The 19668-nt window shown below is 48.0% G+C and overlaps 1 protein-coding gene across 2 annotated transcripts; it reads right to left on the bottom strand.

The window, feature by feature from the left end:
• Window positions 1-7602: 7602 nt before the first annotated feature.
• On the bottom strand, window positions 7603-18904 carry LOC135401628 (phosphatidylinositol 4-kinase alpha-like). Of its 2 annotated transcripts, none has more exons than XM_064634132.1 (5): window positions 18532-18904; window positions 16623-16799; window positions 11038-15141; window positions 9520-10956; window positions 7603-8206 (listed from the first exon to the last, which is right to left on the bottom strand). In XM_064634132.1, exons 1-5 carry the CDS (start codon window positions 18634-18636, stop codon window positions 7760-7762), a joined length of 6270 nt encoding a protein of 2089 aa, XP_064490202.1. In that variant the 5' UTR covers window positions 18637-18904; the 3' UTR covers window positions 7603-7759. The 2 variants fall into 2 exon arrangements, with proteins under 2 accessions (XP_064490202.1, XP_064490203.1); XM_064634133.1 differs by having other exon boundaries at window positions 11038-15062; window positions 18532-18645.
• Between the last annotated feature and the right edge of the window lie 764 nt (window positions 18905-19668).

Here is a 19668-nt window from a genome sequence, read left to right as displayed (position 1 = left end):
GCGCAGTTGTCCAGTCATCGATCGGAAAGAAAATTTGACAAGGAATTCTCCTTTCTACCAGTTTTTACATAGATTCAAAATGAAATCCGTTATTGCCGTTGATCCGTATGCCACAGATCGAATTTCAGACAAACCATGCGGACATTTTGTGTGGCTGCTGTAAGACTTCAACGACACATCTATGTCTTGCGTGTACATTTTTGTGACCGATGAGTACCGCAGGGTACTTTCTTTCTTCTTTTGATAAAAGTGTTGATGAAAAGAATCCGTGGTAGACGACGGTGCATGGTCATGCGCCTTTTAGTGTGTGCCTTAGGTACTCGTTTATTTTCAACATATTTTACCAAATCCCTGTAGCGCGCGATAGGCTAGGCTGAGATTTTTAAACGCTTCCGCTGCAACAACGTCGCTGTCTCACACCAACGCACCCTAGACTAAACAAGGTCACGTGACATAGGAGCTCCACCAATTACAGACAGGCTTCTAGCGGCGGTAACCATGCAAACGAGTTGCCATTACCCACGTGGGCCTGTCAATACGTAGCCGCGGACCTCCTGTGTTTGAAATTGTTGCGAGGCTTCGCCGAAACAGACGTCACCGCGATATAAGATGTGGTCACGTGGTGAAAGATGGAAAGGAGGTATCTGGCAGGCCGACTTTGGTCTAGGTGGCTCGGCTGAAGACGACAAATATATGTTATGGCCGATAAATTAATTAAAACGCGAATTTGACACGTTTAATTACATGTACGGCACTTTTGCAACAGCCTAGCTGTGTTTGCCTAAAGCTGCTTTTAAAGCCTATTAGTTTTTCCCTTTTTTTTTTTTTTACGAGCCCGAGTTACAGAGTAACCCGAGATTCTAAACGATATTGTGACACATTGTACACTAGACAAGTGAGTGCAGCTTGCATGTGTTCTGCTAGCGCTGGTGGCATTTTCATACCACGACCTACTAGATTATAACGACCATGGTTATAGGCACCCCTTCCCAGCGCCGCATTTTTGGAAGCTAGCGGTGGCGCTTCCCATCGTCCCAGTTATTGCTTCCTCAACTGCTACAATACTTTGTACTTCAGCTTACCTTAGTATTTCTGTACAAGCGGTGGATGTTCCACAGATGTTTCACTCTGAGGTTGATTATCATCGTCATTCTACGCGTTTTCATAGGAGCTATCGCTGTCGTCTGCTACGGTAGTCGTACATACGCTTCTGCGCGTTCAGAATTCAAATTTCCATCGTCCAATCGTGGGCGTCCCGATGAGGAGCGCCCCTGGCGGATCGTGCGGACAGGCTCCTCATATACGGGTTGCTGATTGTGACATGGTCGTTATAATCTAGTAGGTCGTGATTCATACTCGTTCACTTTGGTGTTCGGAAACACGACATTGACTGGAACGCACTTTACAAGGCAGAGCTTCCTCGTCATAACACGCTGGAAGTTATTCGGAATAAAAACGCTCTTCATTCTCGTGGTCGCACCGAAGCGCAAGACGTTATGGGGGGAAACTCCGTAATTTTAAGGTGTTATGTAACGCATTGTGGAAATCACGTTTTATTGTTGTTGCTTCGGAGAATGTCAATATTCTATGCCGACTAATATATAGGAGCCCACTGTGTCGTTTCTCGGGCAAAGAAACAAAAAAATAAATTTTACGCGCATAATATAGGTAAATGGTTAGCATAACACGTTTTAGATGGTTCGATGTGTCACAAATGACTCGACGCTTGTTTAGGCAAAGCATCTCTGTACTGCTAGCGGCACACTTGTCCCAAATCTCGAGCCGCACCCTGGTGGTCGTGTCGCCTACTAAAAGCGGAGCACGCTGTGAACGACGAGGGTTCATTGGCACGGCACTTTGCGTACCGTCCTCGTCTCCACTTTTTCTTGGGCGCCTGCGGAGCGTTCCGAGACTTGAGACAACTGTGTAGCAAACAGTGAGCCAGGTGGAGGTGTATAAGTATTTTGACGATCCTCTCAGTCATGTTGAAAAGCCTTCGCAAAAATGACGCTTTGTCCCCGCTGTATAGCAGACGCATTCAGCAGCTATGCTTATAGCAGCTTCTTAGACAATGAACGTCGCCTCGGCAGTCGTGCAGATCTTTCGTGCAACGCCGCTGCAGCGCGATCCACAGCTCCAAATGATCTCATTCATTGTCCGAGAGTACGCAAGCTCACGCGCAGCACCTCGGCTCAACGGTGGCGCCACCATTGGGGAGATTCATCAGGCGTAGCAAGTCTACAGGAACTCTAGAACGAACAAAAATGCAAAATAACACTTCCTGCTTGCAGCCTTGAAATTCTGCATCCAAGATAGGATGTATATCAGAAGTTAACACACTTACAACAATTGAAAAACAAAAACGTATAAAAATGAGAACTACTTTATCAAACTATTTGTATGGAATATACGAGAGCTCCCCTAATTGCACATACCACGGTAGAGCCTCTTTTCATACATGGTTCTAAAGACCGGTTCCGGACCTGGACCACCTTTTGGCCGAGGCGTTCTCTCTGATCTTCGTCCCCAAGTTTGTAAACGAAGACCCCTCAGCATGTAGCCTTCTGTTGGATTCGGTGCAACTGGCCTTCCACCGTCAATGTATTCCTCATATCACTAGGCTGTTACTATAAAACTAATGCATCTAATTGACTGTATATGTGGATCTCAGATGCTGCCGTTTTGGAACTGGTTGAGGTGCTTATTTCTCTCTTTCTCAGTCGCAAACTTTTCGGTAAGCGGCCACTCAACGATTGAGTTTTTTCTTTTTCTTTTTTTTCCGAACAGACAGTTCGGCGCTCCGACAGAAAGAGGATGCTTCACTGAAAAGGGAGCTCTTTCGCGGCTCACAAATCCGATAGAAAAGATCGCGGTCGAATTAATTTGTTGCTGAGCAAAAGAAGCTCGGATGATAAAAGCAGGTTGTGTGAAAAAGGTCCCTAAAGGTGCTGTAAAGCAGTAGAGCACTCAGTACTCTTACGTCCCAATTTTCGTCCCAATTGCGCTCATTGTTGTTTTAGAAAATTGAAATTTAAAATTACGGGCAACACTGTGTCGAAGTCGCCACCAACTGCGGATTGCTCGCCAAGTAGGGCGGCAAAACCACATTGCATGCGCATAACACTGTGTTTAAAACGAAACAAGTCGGCTACGTGTCAGCTACGTAGTCATCGTGAGCAGCCAGTAAGCCAATCAGGAACATAGATCACTGTTGCTTGACAAATTGAGGATTATTTCCTACCAGACGTGGCCCCGAGCCGTTTTTACCGCCAATTTTACTAGCAGATTAAAAATATTTAGCCTTCTCTGTCACATACGTATGACCTGTTGTGCTGGGTTTACAAGCAACAAGCTGTTAAACTACTCCGCCAACATAATCTGTTTTGTCTGCCGCTTTACGGTGTTTTACGCCAGCGAGTGTCTGCCAAATTGGTTGTGTTTTTTGCTGCCTTCCTGCGTTTCTGCTTCGGAACGGCGTTGTCTCTGAGAGACGGCCATTAGAAATTCTTGCGCTATAACTTTTTCCTCAAAAACTGACCGGCGTCGTATTTACGTCAGGTGGCAACAATGGGCCTTCCTGTATCTGCCGCATATCAAGTATACAACTTTTATAGGTACCTGCCTTGTGGAATTGGAACACGTTTCTTTTGCACATGCATCTCAATCTATATGTCCGTTTTGCAGCCTCAGTAGTATTGACGGTTGACACCTCGACGGCTGCGGAGTTGCAAGACTGGATATTGATAAGGGTGTTAGAATGCCATAAGTGATAAGGTACGGGGAACGGATCAGTGACTACTAATTTGAACTACAGGGTGTTACCCTATAAAAGTCTACCCGTGCCGCCATGCCGTATTCGCCAATTACTCAATGCAGGTGGCACATTGTGCGATCTTTACACAAAGCTCATAAGGACATTTAATCTTGGTAAATTTCAAAGTAATTGAGTGCCGCAGCACGAAGTTATAACTCAAAACGTGCAATTCCCATAGTCAAAACAAACAAGATGGCGGCGTTGAGAAGAGCACTTGACATGCTGCTCCCCACACGACAACGTGTCGCATATCCTGCCAGCCGGATGGAACTGCAGTTTTCATTTCGTTTTCGTGTAACTGTCGTATTTTGCTCAGAAGTAAGCAACGTGAGGAACGAAAAAGGCCAACGCATACTAAACAGACGACACCCAAAAGGGATGTCGTCTGCTAACTGAGAGGCGCCATCTTGGCTGTTTTGACTACGGGAACCTCACGTTTTGCGCTATAACTTTGCGTTACGGTGCTCAATCACTTCGATTGATTGATTGATGGAATGTCCTTATGAGTTTTATACGTAGGCAACACATTGTACCGCCTGCATTGAGTAATTGGCGAGCACAGCATGCCGGCGCGGGTAGACTTTTATAGGGTAACACCCTGTACAGTTCGTGAAGCTTCTTCCGAACTGAAAAAAAAAAAGAACATGCGTGAACGTGAACCCCACCATCGCGAACGAACGTGATATAAGGATGCAATCGCGATACATATTCGCTTCGTGTGCTGCTTGAGGTGTTGTTCGATATAACAGAGTACTGAGTTCTCCGTCTTTGCAAACATCTTTCGCTTTCTTGTGCATTCCCGCGGCGTCTGCGATTTTGAAGTCTAAAAGCATCGTCGAGGCATCTTTTCTTTTCTTTCTTTTGGAAGCCCATTGGCGTGCCTGATTCTGCACCTCAAGCTCGAAGAGCAATGACCTGCAACGATCTATAGACCAACTTGATCCAGATCCATTCACCCGAACCTTAGCTTTCCCACTTTCCCGCTGAGCGTTTAAGCTATTCCTGAACATTTTACGCGTGTCCCAGTATTGTTACTTTATCACTGGTCACGTGAGATTCAGAGTGGATCTGTAACTGGAAACCTGGATATTGCAATGAAGGTAATCCAGATCCAGTGAGTTGAGTTCTTTTGGGGTAGGTTTTCGGGTAGAAAACACGATTTCCGTTCACCTAAAAGCTATATAATTTCCCAAAATTGTGATCCAGCAGCACTTTTCCCTCTCTTTTTGTCCGCTCTAAAAAGAGAAGTTGATTTCGATATATGTTAACTGCCACTCTCTTCTCAAATCAGAAGCGATGGTTGGCATCACAGTGCGTGTGTCAGTTGTTATGTTTTTAGAGTGTACGCCCTCCAACGGCGTATCCACCAACGAGTAAGAGAGGTTGCAGATATATATATATATATGTATAACGCTTTGTAAAGAACAAAAAAACGCCTTCATGAGTCAAGTGTAGATAACCCACTCGCTGTAAACTCTCGCTTCCACGTTGGATCCGATATCTTACCTTGAAGGGAGACCAGTGTCGATTAATCCAATACTACGTTAGGACCAGTGTTGTGATTTCGTGATATAAGAGTACCACATGAGTTGCATGCGAATGCAAATATTGTACCATACACGAAAGGCTAGTTCTTTCAACTGGGTTCTTGTTCTTGCATGGAGACGAGAGTGTCGTAGGAGTGTAAAGTAATTTGTACATATCTTCTTGAATGGTTGCACAACTGCGAGTGAAGTTGCTCCGATGTTGACATTTCAGCTTGTATTGCCAATAAACTTGGGTGAAAAAAATGGCTCACAGCTGGTTGTTTGTTCGATAGAACATCAGCGTAGCTGCAGCTAGGGTTGCCACCAGGCCGGTATTATACCGGCACGGCCGGTTATTTGCTCGCTCTGCCGGTTGCCGGTAGGAGGGTGATACCGGCAGCCTTTTGCCGGTATTTGTGGCTCAACACCATTCATAGGGGCTTTTACGTGGTTTTCCTTTCAACATTCCACTACAGCTTGAATAAATCTGGAGCACAGACCCAACTCCGTAGTCACCAGTCGTTTTCTTAGTTATTCATTATTAGTACCATTGTTGTCTTGAGCGAGTACGCTCGTTCTTTCTCTCTCTCTCTCTGTATACTCTCCACCCCTCACCCACTTTCCCTTTCCCGCGAACATTTCCTCATTTCCCTCTATTCCACCTCCTCTCCCTCAGCCGGTATTTTTCACTACGAAAGGTGGCAACCCTAGCTGCAGCTCGGCTGATATGGAGCCAATAAAGGAGGACAAGGATATGTAACATTTGATAATGTATAGGGCATAGGCGGCGAGTTTTCAATCTGTCGGCGGGGGCTATTGAATAACGACCACTCACCCCCCTTTCCCAGCGCTTCAGGTTACGAGGTACTCCTCCCCCCTCGAGCTCCCTTCCATACACAGAGGTCGGGCAGGATGTCTGGGATTCCGTGTCAAGACTCAAGAGGCAAATTTTTACAAGATTTTTACAAGTTCGCTCGTACGAAGCATGCGATTCTTCGGGTATCCCTCAGCTGAGAGACCCCACGCAGTCGGCGCCTATATGATGTGGGGTTTTACTATATATGCTCATGAGCAGTGGTCGCTAATTTTGCCCGCGGGTTCTTCGAAAAGTCTGCTACATTCATCGTGCAGTTTTATCAGGAGCCACCACGGGAAACAATCTCTCGGAACTGCATTCAATTTAACAGTTTTTGCAAATTGTACCACGGCTAAACACGTCCTATAGCGTGAGGTATTCTCAAGTCCGTCACGTGGCATCTGATGCGTAGGCAGCAGCTTGCGGTCTCACTGAAAGCTCCCGCCACAGCTACGAAGGTCGTCACGGTGTTTAGAGGACGTCCAGATCTCCCGGCCGTCATCTATGAACGTTGTTCGTATGCGCACATTTGTTGCATCGCATCAAAAAAATAATTAAATAAATAAATAAAATTAAAATAAATAAAAAAAAACTGCCGTTTTTCGCTGCTCCTTTGAACTGCTCCTTCTAGCTGACAAAGGTCGGTAAATCTTTCGCATCCGAGTGACAACCGTTTGTCGGATCTGAGGTAAAGGTGGTGGTAAGTACGAAGCCCACGACTGACTGTGACTGACTCGTCCATCCCAGTCGATTTCGAAACTATATATAGCGTCATTGTATTCCTCCCGGATCACCGACCACGGTATCGAAACTCCCACGCGAAATAGTGGCGCAGTCCGGCTGCTATCCGATGGAACACATGACAAGAGCAGACGCCGGATGTTGAGAATATGCGAGAATTCCGCTCTGTATGGAAAAGGGCGGAAACGCTATTCCCTGCACCAGCAATCAGCCTTGAGAAAAGAGATGCCGCGGCGGGACAGGCATCTGGGCGGCGCCTATATAGCCTATAGCTTCCTGGCCTGATATAGGCCTAGAGCCTATATCTTCTCTGACTATACGCTAGGGAGCGACGTCACGCCCATCTCGTCGCCGCCGCGGAACCTATACGCAGCTCCAGAAGGCGGCGCTGACCTATAAAATTCATTTTTTAATACCGAAATACGTTTCGGACAAAAAATTAGCCAAGTAGACTGTCGACCGATGCCGAACATAGTGGTATCTGTTTCATAGATGCGTGGATTTCTCCCCTCGACTCCACCTTCCAGTTTTCATCTGTCTGGCCACAGCTGCTTCGCGGTGCTAACACGAATTACTGATAGAATAAATATAGAATATAAATAAAATAGAATCATTTCTGCTTTTTTTTTATTCGACTATTCATGTACAAAGAAGACCACATTCACTGCATTATTCCCGCATTACAGCTGGATATTCGTGGTATTTATTGTCGATTTCCTTATGTATATTTTATGATCAATTTACAATAGAAGTAGATGCACTTTTGTTCAACGTGCGAGCATTGTAAGCAGCAGCAAGCACTGCTGGCTTTTCTTGGCGGCCTCAGTAAGGTATCTGGTTCTGATAGTACTGAATCATATCGTAAGTCTTCGTACGAATGTTCAGATAAGAATCGTTGATAATCTTTATCATAAAAGCTGCCGCCTCTTTCTCTGTGGCCGTGGGCGCAAACCTGAGCTTGAGCAGCCGAATCGTCTGGCCTCGGAAACAGGGCAGTCCCGTGTCCAGCATGAGGGACACGAGAGAGACGACGTCATCCTTGTAGGGACGAACTGCCAGGAAGCAACGGACGCACAGTTCCGTGAACCACTTGAAAGGTTCGGCCTCTTGCTTGCCTCCCATGATCATGACCATTTCTTCGGTCAACTTTATGTCCGGCTCGAAGCCAATATTTCCACCTGGAGAACTTTCGAAGAGGAAGCCGAAATCGATGTGGATGATGTGACCGTCTTCGTCCAGGAGAAGATTCCCGTTGTGCCTGTCCTTGACCTGGTACGTAAATACGACCTATGAAGCTAGGAACCGCATGGGGCATATTTCAGCGTGGAAAGCGCGCCGTAGTAGGCTTACGCTCGGAGCAAAATTTCGCGCGGAGTACCGGCTTCTAGAGCGTGCTCGAGAGCGTCAGGAGCCTCTCGATATTTCACGCGGACGCCAGCGTGGCATGCGTGTCAGTTTCTGGTTGCGCACCACATGGAATCTGCACTGTAAGCTGGAAAACACCCTTATGGGTGTGAATGGCTTGTCCTATAACTGACACCTCTTTTTACACCGTACATGGTCTGGAACACCTTTTTTAGAGGGTGTATTCCGTGTAGATCACCCCTGGAAAGGGCGCTTTCCTTTGAAAATGCCCTCTTTTGCACCCTTTAAACGCCCTTTTACGAGGGTGTAAGATCGTTAAACACCCTCCTAAAAAGGTGTATAAAGGGTGCAAAAGACGGCATTTTCAAGGAAAAGCACCTTTTGAAAGGGCGCTTTACACGGGATACACCCTCTAAAAAGGGTGTTCCAGACCATGTACAGTGTAAAAAGAGGAGTCAATTATAGGACAAGCGATTTACACCCATAAGGGTGTTTTTCACTTTACAGTGTGCTGTGTTTTCATTTTGACGCTGTATATCCACGCGCTATGTGGTTGTCATGGCAGGCCTCTCAAAAAAGAGGCCCTTCGCTATTGGGAAATTAGAAGTAAAGAACACAGAAGCGTCGTATTGAAGACAGTCATGTAGAAAGAAATTGCAACGTAACTTGGATGCTCAGCGTTCTGTAATACCGGCATCGTGTCTGCTCCTTGCTGAACTAGTTCAACTTTTAACTTGGCAACACCGCGTGATCTCTTTATTTTTTTTTTTAATCAGTGAATTCCCCGTTTCACGCCGTGTACTTGATCCATACGGTTTGGCCCACGTCTTTTCGACGGCGCGTTTTACGCGCTGGCTGTTTTATTCCTCGAGATACGCCCCATGCGGTTCCAGCAGAGCGCTTTTCGTATATAGCTTTGTTATGGGAACGACTCTCTGGCGTAGCGACAATATTTTATCACTAGTGCTCAAGTAAGGATGGGTTTTTCCGCGTCAAAATCTAGCTTTGTATAGATGTTATGGTACGTCCAGCGTTAGGATCTAAAACCAGAAATTTACCTCGTAGAAAGTACCCTCGTACAGAATGACATCGTTGTTTTTCCAGACTCGTTGAAAATGGGAAGCGTGCGCTTTTTGTGGCAATTCGGATAGTGCCACAAAAAGACGTACGGCCAGCTCGGACGCAATAACGCTATCGTTGGGCCGTTCTGTGCTCACCTGTAACAGGAACATGGCGACGCTGTAAGCTGCCATGCTTTTGACAAAATTGCTTCTTGCTTCTTGAAATCCTCGCGTTGACTCATCGCCATACTTCTGTATAAAGTACTCGTACATCCCAATGTCCGTCTGGCGTCCCAGCTGGTCCCTGGACGACGTGTTCGGTACACACTCGATGACGCCGCAGCCCGGCGAGGTTGCCACCACGCGGTACGGAAACAAATACGTATCGATGCCAGCGATGAGGAAGATGTTCTTGAAGAGCGAGATGATCTGCAACGCCAGCATGTCCTGCCTGACGTCGTCACCCACCTTGAAGATCGCGGCCTGCCAGTGATCCTTCCGCATGTCTGCCGTGAACAACATGCCAGAATCGCTCAGGTCCTTGTACCCGCTCGTGGCGATCTCTTGTACCTTCTCGATCCCCACTTTGCGCACCTTAAACTTCGCTCGGAATGGAGCTTTAGCGGCGCTCTGCATGGGGGCGCCAGAAGCATAGTCGATGTCTAGGATGATGGCTTCCGGACTCGAAGGTAAGTAGGCACCCTGCTCGACCTTGATTTTGGAGAGCTCGCAGAGACAGGCGCGTTTGCGTTCCGGACCTTTCGGGAAATGTCTCAGCACGCCGGATATGGCGGTTATTTTCGTGAAGAAGTCGAATTCGGATTCGTAGAATAACTTTTCTTTCCCGCTCAAATTACTGACCATGGTGTCGATGATGCTGTTGAAGGGGACGTACAAGTCAGCGTCTTTTTCCTGACCGTCTTCATCCCGGAACATGTTGGTGCGCATGTTCCAAATGAACTGGTGCGTCAACAGCTGGCTGATGTTCGCAGACGATATGATGAATTCGCGGATGTATCCAATGGTGTCGTAACGGACCGCTTGGGACAGTTGAGGAATGTAAAAGATGAGCACGTCCGGACCGCATGCCGAAAGGACCCGGATGGCGTACTGGGCTGTGATTGGGTGGGGAGAGTACATGCGCGAGAAATACGGCAAGACCTTGACGGGAGACACGGGGGCCCAGGCCTGCATGTAAGACAGGTCCGGCGAGTCGTCGAGTACGCTTTCCGGAGTGATCATGTACTGCAACGCTTCGGCCAGGTGGCACACCTCGTCTGGATTACGCTGCACCAGTTGAACGACTTCGCTGCGGAGAAGGTCAGACGACCTGAACCTGCTTGGTAGGTACACCGCCAATGTAGGTGAGAGTCCCCACGCTGTCTTGGCCATGTCTATCCATCCCCGCTCCGTTATGTGCTGGCTTCTCCACGAACTGATAATGTCTTCCCCGGGAATCATTTTGTCGCCCAACGCCATCGGGTTGTACCACGTGATTAGGAATTCGATTTCTACGGACATGAGTGCCAGGATGAGGGACCGTTTTCTTAGGTATTCCTTCGCGTAAGACGAATCTGCAACCTGTGGGCTGTCCTTCAAGTAGAAAAAGTATTTTCGATCGTTTTCATCGAGGAATACGGTTAATATTATTACAATTCCAATATTAGTATTTACCTTGAAGTCTTTGGAGGTGGTTGTGGATGTTGCTCTAGAAGTCGTCGAACTCTCGCTTGACGCTTTGTTGAAAAGCTGCTGTTGCCAACCAGAAGGCGTCGTCGGCATCGTGTACAAATCGATCGGGGTTATACTCTCTCCCATCGCAGTCGGCATTGACTGTGAACCTGACGCGTTCTTCAACTGGTACGAGACCATATCTTTGGCAAAGTTACAGTGACGCAGATATTTCTTATCATTGTGAAGTGCCATCCAGAACTTGACCATCATGAGGATATTCTCTCGCAGCTTTCCACCCCTCTCGGTTGGGTACATTTGAGGTCCACAGAAATAATCCAAAGCAGCAGCGTAGATCCTTTCCCGAAGAATACTACGAATGAGATTATTATTGAGGGCATCACTTTGAAGAAGTGAGATGGCGCTGCTCAACAGGTTAAACCGCGAGCCCACCACGGAGATATGGCGACAGCTGAACTTGGGCTGACCAATAATAGGCGAAAAGGATCGGTATATAAGATTGGTGAAGATCTCGATCTGTGCCTGGCTGCAGAACTTTGCGGATTCCATCTTCTCGACGAGAAAGTTGACCCACAGCTCGTGTGGCGCAATGTAGGGATTGTGCGGACTCAAGTCGCTGTTCTCGCCGACAGCGCACGGATCAGTCTGCACCGGGTCTCTGGAGAAAAGGCCTAGCTCTCGTTCGACGGTCGCCAGCCAGGCACTGGACATCTCGTGCAAGAATCGCAATTCTTCCTCGGGCTTGGCTGCCAAGAACCACTGCCAGCAATAAATTGCGTTCCGTGTCGGTTCCTCGGAGAAGAACTCGACGGGCGACCAGCAGAGAGCCTTGAGCAACTTTCGATCCAGCCCAGTCGTGTTCACCAACAGCGCGCAGATCCTGAAGATACACTTCTTGTGAAGCTTCTTTTGCTTCGTCATCCAGCTGGAATGAAGCTGGTTCATTAACTTCGCCGCCAGCTCCCTACGCGTGTACTCCGTGTTACGTGAGCTCATCAGTAACCCAGCTACTTCACCCGCGTACCGACAACGTATTTCCATTGAACAGATAAACTCCGAGTAGTCCTTCTTGACACAAGCCGGCCAGCGGTCCAACAGGGACAAGGAATGGGGTGACGAGATTATGTTCAATCCAGCAAATAGCATGATACTCTCGATTGCCAGACCAACTCCTGTGTGTTGAGTGAGCGCTTCCACCATTTCTGAGTTTGTCACCATGTATTCCTGCAGGTGCGAGCGCGTAGCGATGGGGGCCCACTTGACTGCTTCCTGTACAATCCCTTGGCAGTGTGCCGCCAGGTCGCGGACGATCGTCTCTCGTCCGTCCATTGTGTCCGTCAGCGTGATAGAGTAGGGTGTGTAAGGTACGATGACTTCCTGCCCAGTCTCGTTCGGGTCTAACTCGAGGGACAGAGCGAGAGCTTGGAGGATATCCAACATTGCCCACAGGACCTTCCTGCTCCACAGGAGATGCGGAAACCGATCGATAAATCCCGATATGAATTTGTCGGCGACTCGCCGTATGGCTTTCTCGGGGTCCACGAATTTGACGAGAAGAAAGACAAAGGCGTCTTCCAGTTCTGTCTCTCTGTCTTCCTGTTTAGGTTTTTCCATCATCACGTCGAGGAAAATATCGAAGACTTTGTCGGCGACCGCCAGGATACACGTAAACATGCCAGTCTTGTCCTTCTGCAGCAGCGGACATTCCATGTACTGCATCATGATATGGTACGGCGTCTTCGTATAAATAGAGTTCTGGATTCGCAAAGTCTCCAAGTCGTGTACAGACAGCAGATAAGTTGTCTGCTGAAAGTTGAGCCTATATAAAACAGTGCTGATGTCGGTGCCGCCTCTCAGTTCCTTCAGAAGCTGAAACTTGACATCGCTGAGGTCAACTATAGCGGCAGTTTCCATTCGTGTGTTGGTTGTAAAGTGTAGGACAGGCCTCAAGTGTTCTTTGCATATTAGGACGGGTGACTTCAAGGCGATATCGGCGGCGCCATAATACCATTCCAATGGCCATACGCCAGACATGACGGTGAAGCCCATGAGGGAAGCGTACAGCCAAAAGTCCCAGAAGAGTTTGTGGAGTCTTGGTTTCGCACCAGTAATCGGTTCCATTCGTCGTACTAAGGTCGCGATCACCGGTAGGAGAATGCCCATGTTTCCAGCAACGCCCGACTCCTTAAAAGAGGCTTGATTTTCACAATATCTGCAGCCGTCAATGCCGATCTGAACGAAAAGCTCCAGTAACGTACTCAGCATCTCCAGTTGGTCTTCAGCGCCATCGATGCCTGATGCGACTTTGATGAAAACCTTGATGACCGGCAGAGCAACGTGCTTGTAGCCATGAAACTCTCCCGTTTGTTGTTTCGCTTGCACTGAGTTTGCAACCAGCGTAATCATGGTCAACATCTTCATGATCTCATCTCGAACGGAGCGGTCCACCTTTGCCACAAGCATATGCCCCATTTGGTCCACTATAAGCGTATCCAGTGCTGAAGGTGGTTTACAGAAACGCTGCTGAAAGAACTGCAGCACTGATTTCTCGGTCTTGGGTGTACCAGCCAATTCAACTGATATCATGCCCAATGACAAGATCGTGTTCAGAGCAATGAGGGTACCTTGGCCGCCACCGATCTCAGCCTGGTATAACTTGTTCGATGCTGATGCCAAATAAGCCTGGACACATTCCTGATCTCTTTCCATACCTACTCTGAGCACGTTGCATACACTCAGAGTAGCTGTCTCCCGTACCTGACGCATGGCATTCATGCAAATCACTCTAGTACCAGGATTATCGCCAGCCGTGGCCTCATCCATACATTGGAAAAGCTTCTGCAAAATGTGAGCCGGGTTTCCGAGAAACTCTCGCAACGCGTCAATGCAGCTGTCTACAATTACTGGAAAGTTCTGAGCCAAAACCCCGATGCCTTCGAGGCAGACGATGAAGATTGGCAGATGTCCCAAAGCGAGCTTAAGGCCATGCGGGCTCGAAATCTTCTCCGTCAATTTAGTACAGAGCATGTCGCCGCCGTTATCGTCGTACTCCGCCCACACTAGGATCTCCACGCAGGTCGCTATGGTCTGAACGTTGATTTTAAAACGGTTAGCGATCGTGTAGCCAGATTCCCGTTGCTCCTGCTCGCTAGCGTCGTACGCTTTGAGCTGTATGTCCTTCTGCCCGTTGATGAACAAGTGCTTAGCAAACTTTTGCATGTCCTTAGAGAGACTGTAGAATAGTGGGGAATTGGTTTTCCAATCTTCTTTCTCCGCCACGGAATAAGTGCACAGCAGTTCTTGCATGAGCGACAGTACCACGAGCCGTAGCACCTCGCTGAACGACTTGTACGGATTCTGTTTCAAGGCTCCAGTCTCGAACAGGTCCCACGCACAGTGATCCAGATAGTCCAGCATCTCTGGAGACAACAATCTATCGGCAAAAGTTAGAATGGCTTGGATTTTGACGGGAGTGAACTTTAAGTGCGCTCTCCTCGGTACGTCCCCTCTCTTCGTGAACAGCTTAATCTGGCTAAAGCTGGAACCGCACACCTTCAGGATGAACGTCGAAGGCTTGAAAGCTATCGGTGTCGAGACCACTTCGTACGGCAGGATAGCATCTCTACGTTCCCTGGCAACTCCTTTCTGACCCACCCAGAAGTCGACCAGTGCCCGTCTGGGAACGAGAGGAGGGTTGTACAAATTAGCCTGCTTCTTTTTCTTGCAGAAACTCTCGTAGCCCTCGACCTCCTCGATTTCGACCTTCTCGGCTGGCGGGAAGATTTGGGAGATGAGATAAGGCGGTTCGAAGCTGCATCGCGCCATGGCACGACACGTGCCCATGATGAGGGGCACAACCGTGTGCGCAATCTTCGCGTTCAGAGTGTTGGCAGCCGAGGGGGAGTCCGTACTCTTGGCGCTGACGCAGATTCGTACCAGGGCCCCCAAGAAGTCTACCTGGTTGTTTAGAATTTCCTCGCAAGCTTCCGGACAATGGTACGCCGAGTCTGAAAAGATGGTCATCAAGAGGAAGCAGAACCGCTCTCGGACTGGGATACGCTCTTCGGCTTCGTACTTGACCTCTTCCTGCACGTCATTTAAACGAACGTAACGTAACGTAACGTAACGTAACGTAACGTAACGTAACGAACGTAACGCTCTCAATATACCTTAGAATTCAGCAACATCGGTGCCATTATAGATGGCACCCCCTACTTGTCGCTCTTCTCGGAGTGTAGTCAAACGGTGCTGTTACGTTACCGCAAGACATAGAGAACGTTTGTTCGCACAGCGCTCAGAAACGGCGTAAAATATCGTCAAAACAGAAGTAATGGCGTGTTCTCCTTGCTTTGCCCTTGTCAATGACACGTTTTGTAGAATTCCAGGACTACCCGTTGATTTGTATTGAGCCCGAATTCGCAAATATTTTAGTGCGCGACACTCTATCGAGAAGGCGGCACATGTTCGAGACGCGCCAAACTTTAATGTATTAAAAATCAACGGCGCAACCTTGTCCTCCAAAAAGATACGTCATGGACTAGAGAAAAGCTAAGAGGACACGCCAGTACCAATCTTAATGATGATAGTTTTGAGCGTTCACGTATCTTGTGCGAACGAGAATCACCCATAGATTTCTGAAGAAGTGATTCCCCCTTAACATTGGAGCCACGGCGTTGCGGTAGTGGATAATTATCACGGGTATGTCCTACTATGTATCGGTCCATAGACGATAGCGTACTGGACATCCCTGGCTCAAAGTCATTGCAACCATCCACACGCACACGTGACCATCACAATAGGCATAGTCGGTGGCCAAACTGCGTTTTATCCGATATTGTTGCGGCAAAACACGTGCATTTGTAAATGAGACATCGTACTACTGATCACTTCTAAAGAAACGGACACCGCCTCTAAGACCCACCCAGCCGAAGCGATGAATGCACTCATACTAGGGAGAAATAATAAAAGCTACCATGTCGCGAGAGGACATTGTATAACTTACAATGGCGAAGTGAGTTTATCTCTCGGTTTTATGCTCGGAATATGTCGGCAAGCGCTAAAATAGAGTATGTACAATGACACACATAAGACCAATATGGTGTTTCTTGTGGTGTGTGACCGGGACAAGACGGTTATTCCTCCGCAAGCGATCTCTTGAGGGCAGCTACGCAAATGTCGACTCAAGGGTGGAAAGTAACTGCCCTGAGGCATACAAAGTGTCAAACACAACATATCGCTAAAGGAAGTGCCCTATGACGAGAATCGCCGACATTCCCAACACAGTCTGTTTTCTTCTCCCCCAAAAAAGAACAGAAATTTCTGTTCGAAATATTGACGGCTCTCCTCCTGAGGCAGTTGTCGTCAGGGTTGCGGGGTTACCACTCCGGAGTCGGAATGATTCCGGAATTATTCCAGATTTATCAGAGCCCAGAATGGAATTTGAATGGAATGGGTGACCCCATTCTGCAACCCTGGTTGTCGCGTCTTGTCTGCTATCACCGTGTGTGCCAACCATCATGACGGCTTGATTGTTTCTCTCGGTACCGCGTCCCTACCGGAGAACTCACCTGGAAATGTGCTTTTAGCAAACCGCGCATGAGCTTGAGGAAATAGGGCATGATCCGTTCCTTGTGCTGGAAGCCCGACTCCATGAAGTAAATACCCAGGGCAATGACGGCGTCCTGGCCACGTTGGTCGATACGGAATACCCCTCGTGCCATCTCTTTGGGACAGGATGCCATCAACTGAGGGAAAGTCAAGTCACGTCAAGTCTCGGGAAGTCACGGGTATTCACGTCAGGGAGTAATGTTTCCCTCGTGTCTCTGGCTACGCACTTGAAGGCCTTCAATACTGCATCAGTCTACTTGTCTTGCAAGGTGCTTTTTGTTGATATATGTTAGCTTGCAGGCGATAGACATGGCAGACGAGAAAAGCTTGCACAAAATAAGTTACGGCAGCAAAAAGGTAGCATGTGCCTTAACTCGAAATTCAGTACAAGACAGGCAAATGAATGCTTTTCAGCGTGCCCTCTTGCCATCGTTAATATGTGCAACAGTGCGCAACTGCACAGAGCATTTCACTGCTCCTTATCTTCCGGATACCTTTACAGCCTAAACCCACCCCGTTGGCCTTGGACTTCTCCCAAGTGATTATTCGGAGCAACACAGATTACTTACATCGTGGCCAAGTAGACCCATGCGTCCACTCGTTGGTGATGGTTCAGAGGTCATGCTAAATACTAATTTCGTCCTGCCAGTGACTCTCTAGCTTCAGGTTTTCCGGTTTTACTGGAGACTTTCCGGATGGATGTCAGCAGAGTGCTCCCTAACTCGATCCCAACTCCTGTCTCTCATTCTGTCCTATATACAGTCAAACTCCTTTACAACGAAACTCAGGGGACAGCAAAAAAAAATTCGCAGTAAAGGTATTTTCGTTAAAAAGGATGTCCATTATTGGACCAATAGGGCTCCAGCGGGACCGCGAAAAAATTTGCTGTAGTGGTATTTTCGTTAAAAAGGTGTTCGCTATAAAGGAGTTTGACTGTAGTGTCCTGTCCTCATCTGTTCACGTCACGGATATGTACTGTAGCAGTCCGCTCATCTCATAGCCACAGTTGTTTCCGCGACGCGAGCGCGGAATAATAATAAAACCTCGCTGCGTGTGACCGTTCCAGGGGGCGCCGCTGAGGGGGGCGACAGTTTAGATCAAGTTAGGTTTCTTTTTATGTCCCTGGGGTGAGGAGAGCCCCTCTTGCACTCGCTCTTGTCGGCGTCGGCATCAGAGAGGTTGTGGGGGTATGCAATTTTCGCATTAAACTTTAAAAAAATCGTCGTAAATACAGTCAAACTCCTTTATAGCGAACACCTTTTTAACGAAAATACCACTATAGCAATTTTTTTTGCGGTCCCGCTGGAGCCCTATAGGTCCAATAATGGACATCCTTTTTAACGAAAATATACCTTTACTGCGATTTTTTTTTTGCTGTCCCCTGAGTTTCGTTGTAAAGGAGTTTGACTGTATTACTAATTTTGGTTCATTCCCCACGAATATTTAGGAGGACATTATTACGAGCGTCATTTACCCGCCATACGCTTTACTGCTTTTTCTAACTTCCGTGTTTGCGCCTACAAGCAGCTGTGGCTATGAGCTGCGTACAGACGTGGGCAGATGGAGAGAGGACAACAGGAAGGAGTCGGGGGGGGGGGGGTTCAGTATGTGTCCTAGGCCAACTTCGAAGGGAACTCTGCAGACAAACGTCTGGAAAGTCCGCCGGAAACCTCCGATGATGATGATGATGATCTTGGAGGCTAATGACAACACAGACGGTGGTAAGGTTCGAACCCACCACCTTCTAGTCATCAGCACGACCTTGGCCACCACCAACAAATAAGGAACGAAAATATATAAAGGACCAAAGCATCGCGCTGCCTGCTACGAGACGGGTTCCCCCTGTGTTAAGACACGAGACATTCTTACCTTGGCCACTTTGACCCATGGCGTCGGTCGAAGTAAGGCAACGCAGCGCGTAAGTTCGAACAGGTTGGCCCTGAAGGTATTTCGGTCCCGCTCCAGGGCCGTCATCTCTGCGCCCCAGGCACGCTAACGTCGCCGTACCTCTTCTTCCTTTCCCCTGGATGCTCACGGACAACGCAACGGACGTTCACAGCCAACTGGCCCAACTCGTCGTCAGAAAGTCATGTTGAGCCTCTATAAGAACAGCACATTGTCACATATTTCTTCTCAGTGGTCCCTGGATTTAACTTGTCTTCTGCGTTCAGCAACGCTCTTCTGACGTAGTCTTGAGGGATATGCACTGCTTCTGAAGAGCACGTGCGTGTTGGTCAGAAGGTCAGAAGGTCACGTAACACGTGATTCCTCCCGTCAGGGTGAGATAACTCACTCACTGAAAGCCCAGTGCAAAGCCAGTGAAGTATACAATAAAAAAAAAAAAAACATATGCTATACGTGCAGCCAAAGAGCTCCGGCTATTTTTTTTTTTTTTGTTTCTTTTCGGTGAGTATCCCTGAGACATCGTCCAAGAACTGAGCAGTGAACGGCTCATTTGTGAACGCTCATTAATTAAATAAAACTCTTTTAACTTTTAAATTTTACTTCGGACCTTTTCGGAACCTCTGTTTCACCCGTGGGAACCTTCAGGAAAAGACGTTCCAGCAAAAACCCGCGTCGACACTTAGTGATTTTTGCTGTAATTATAACTGGTTTCGGTTTACATTTTTCTTGCGCGCCAGCAGCAGCGTCGTGTGGTCGCCCCTCTGTGTGTCCAGACTGAGGCTCTTACATTATGGAATAGACGATTTTAAAAAAATGCGCGCGCCACCAAGCGCGCGGCGCAAAGCAGCATGGGAACTTTGAGGGACACTGCTCTGTCGTCTGCTTCGGTTCCCCGGCTGCCGCTGCTGCTGCGCACACCAGGAATGTTGTTGTTCTTCTTCTACCTCCGCCTCTGGTCGTCTCGTAATGCTTTAAGGCGCTATAAGTTCCCATGAGCCCTTGCGTGCCACAGGTGGCGCTTGCTTTTCTAAAATGGTCTATTCATCAAAACCAGCTAGCCTGCATCTTCGCCCATTTTGTCAGCGTACCAATGCGCTCTTT

The sequence above is a fragment of the Ornithodoros turicata genome, chromosome 7 (genome assembly GCF_037126465.1).
Source record: "Ornithodoros turicata isolate Travis chromosome 7, ASM3712646v1, whole genome shotgun sequence".
Classification (NCBI taxonomy): Eukaryota; Metazoa; Arthropoda; class Arachnida; order Ixodida; family Argasidae; genus Ornithodoros; species Ornithodoros turicata.
The sequence above is the reverse complement of the archived record's forward strand: the minus strand, read 5'-3'. Positions and strand labels throughout refer to the sequence as shown.

Coding starts and splice junctions, on each gene's coding strand:
- LOC135401628 (XM_064634132.1), bottom strand. CDS start 18,636: ATGACGGCCCTGGAGCGGGACCGAAATACCTTCAGGGCCAACCTGTTC. Junction 15,142..16,622: donor TGCTAAAAGCACATTTCCAG/GTGAGTTCTCCG, acceptor AATGACGTGCAG/GAAGAGGTCAAGTACGAAGC. Junction 10,957..11,037: donor CCACCTCCAAAGACTTCAAG/GTAAATACTAAT, acceptor TTCTACTTGAAG/GACAGCCCACAGGTTGCAGA.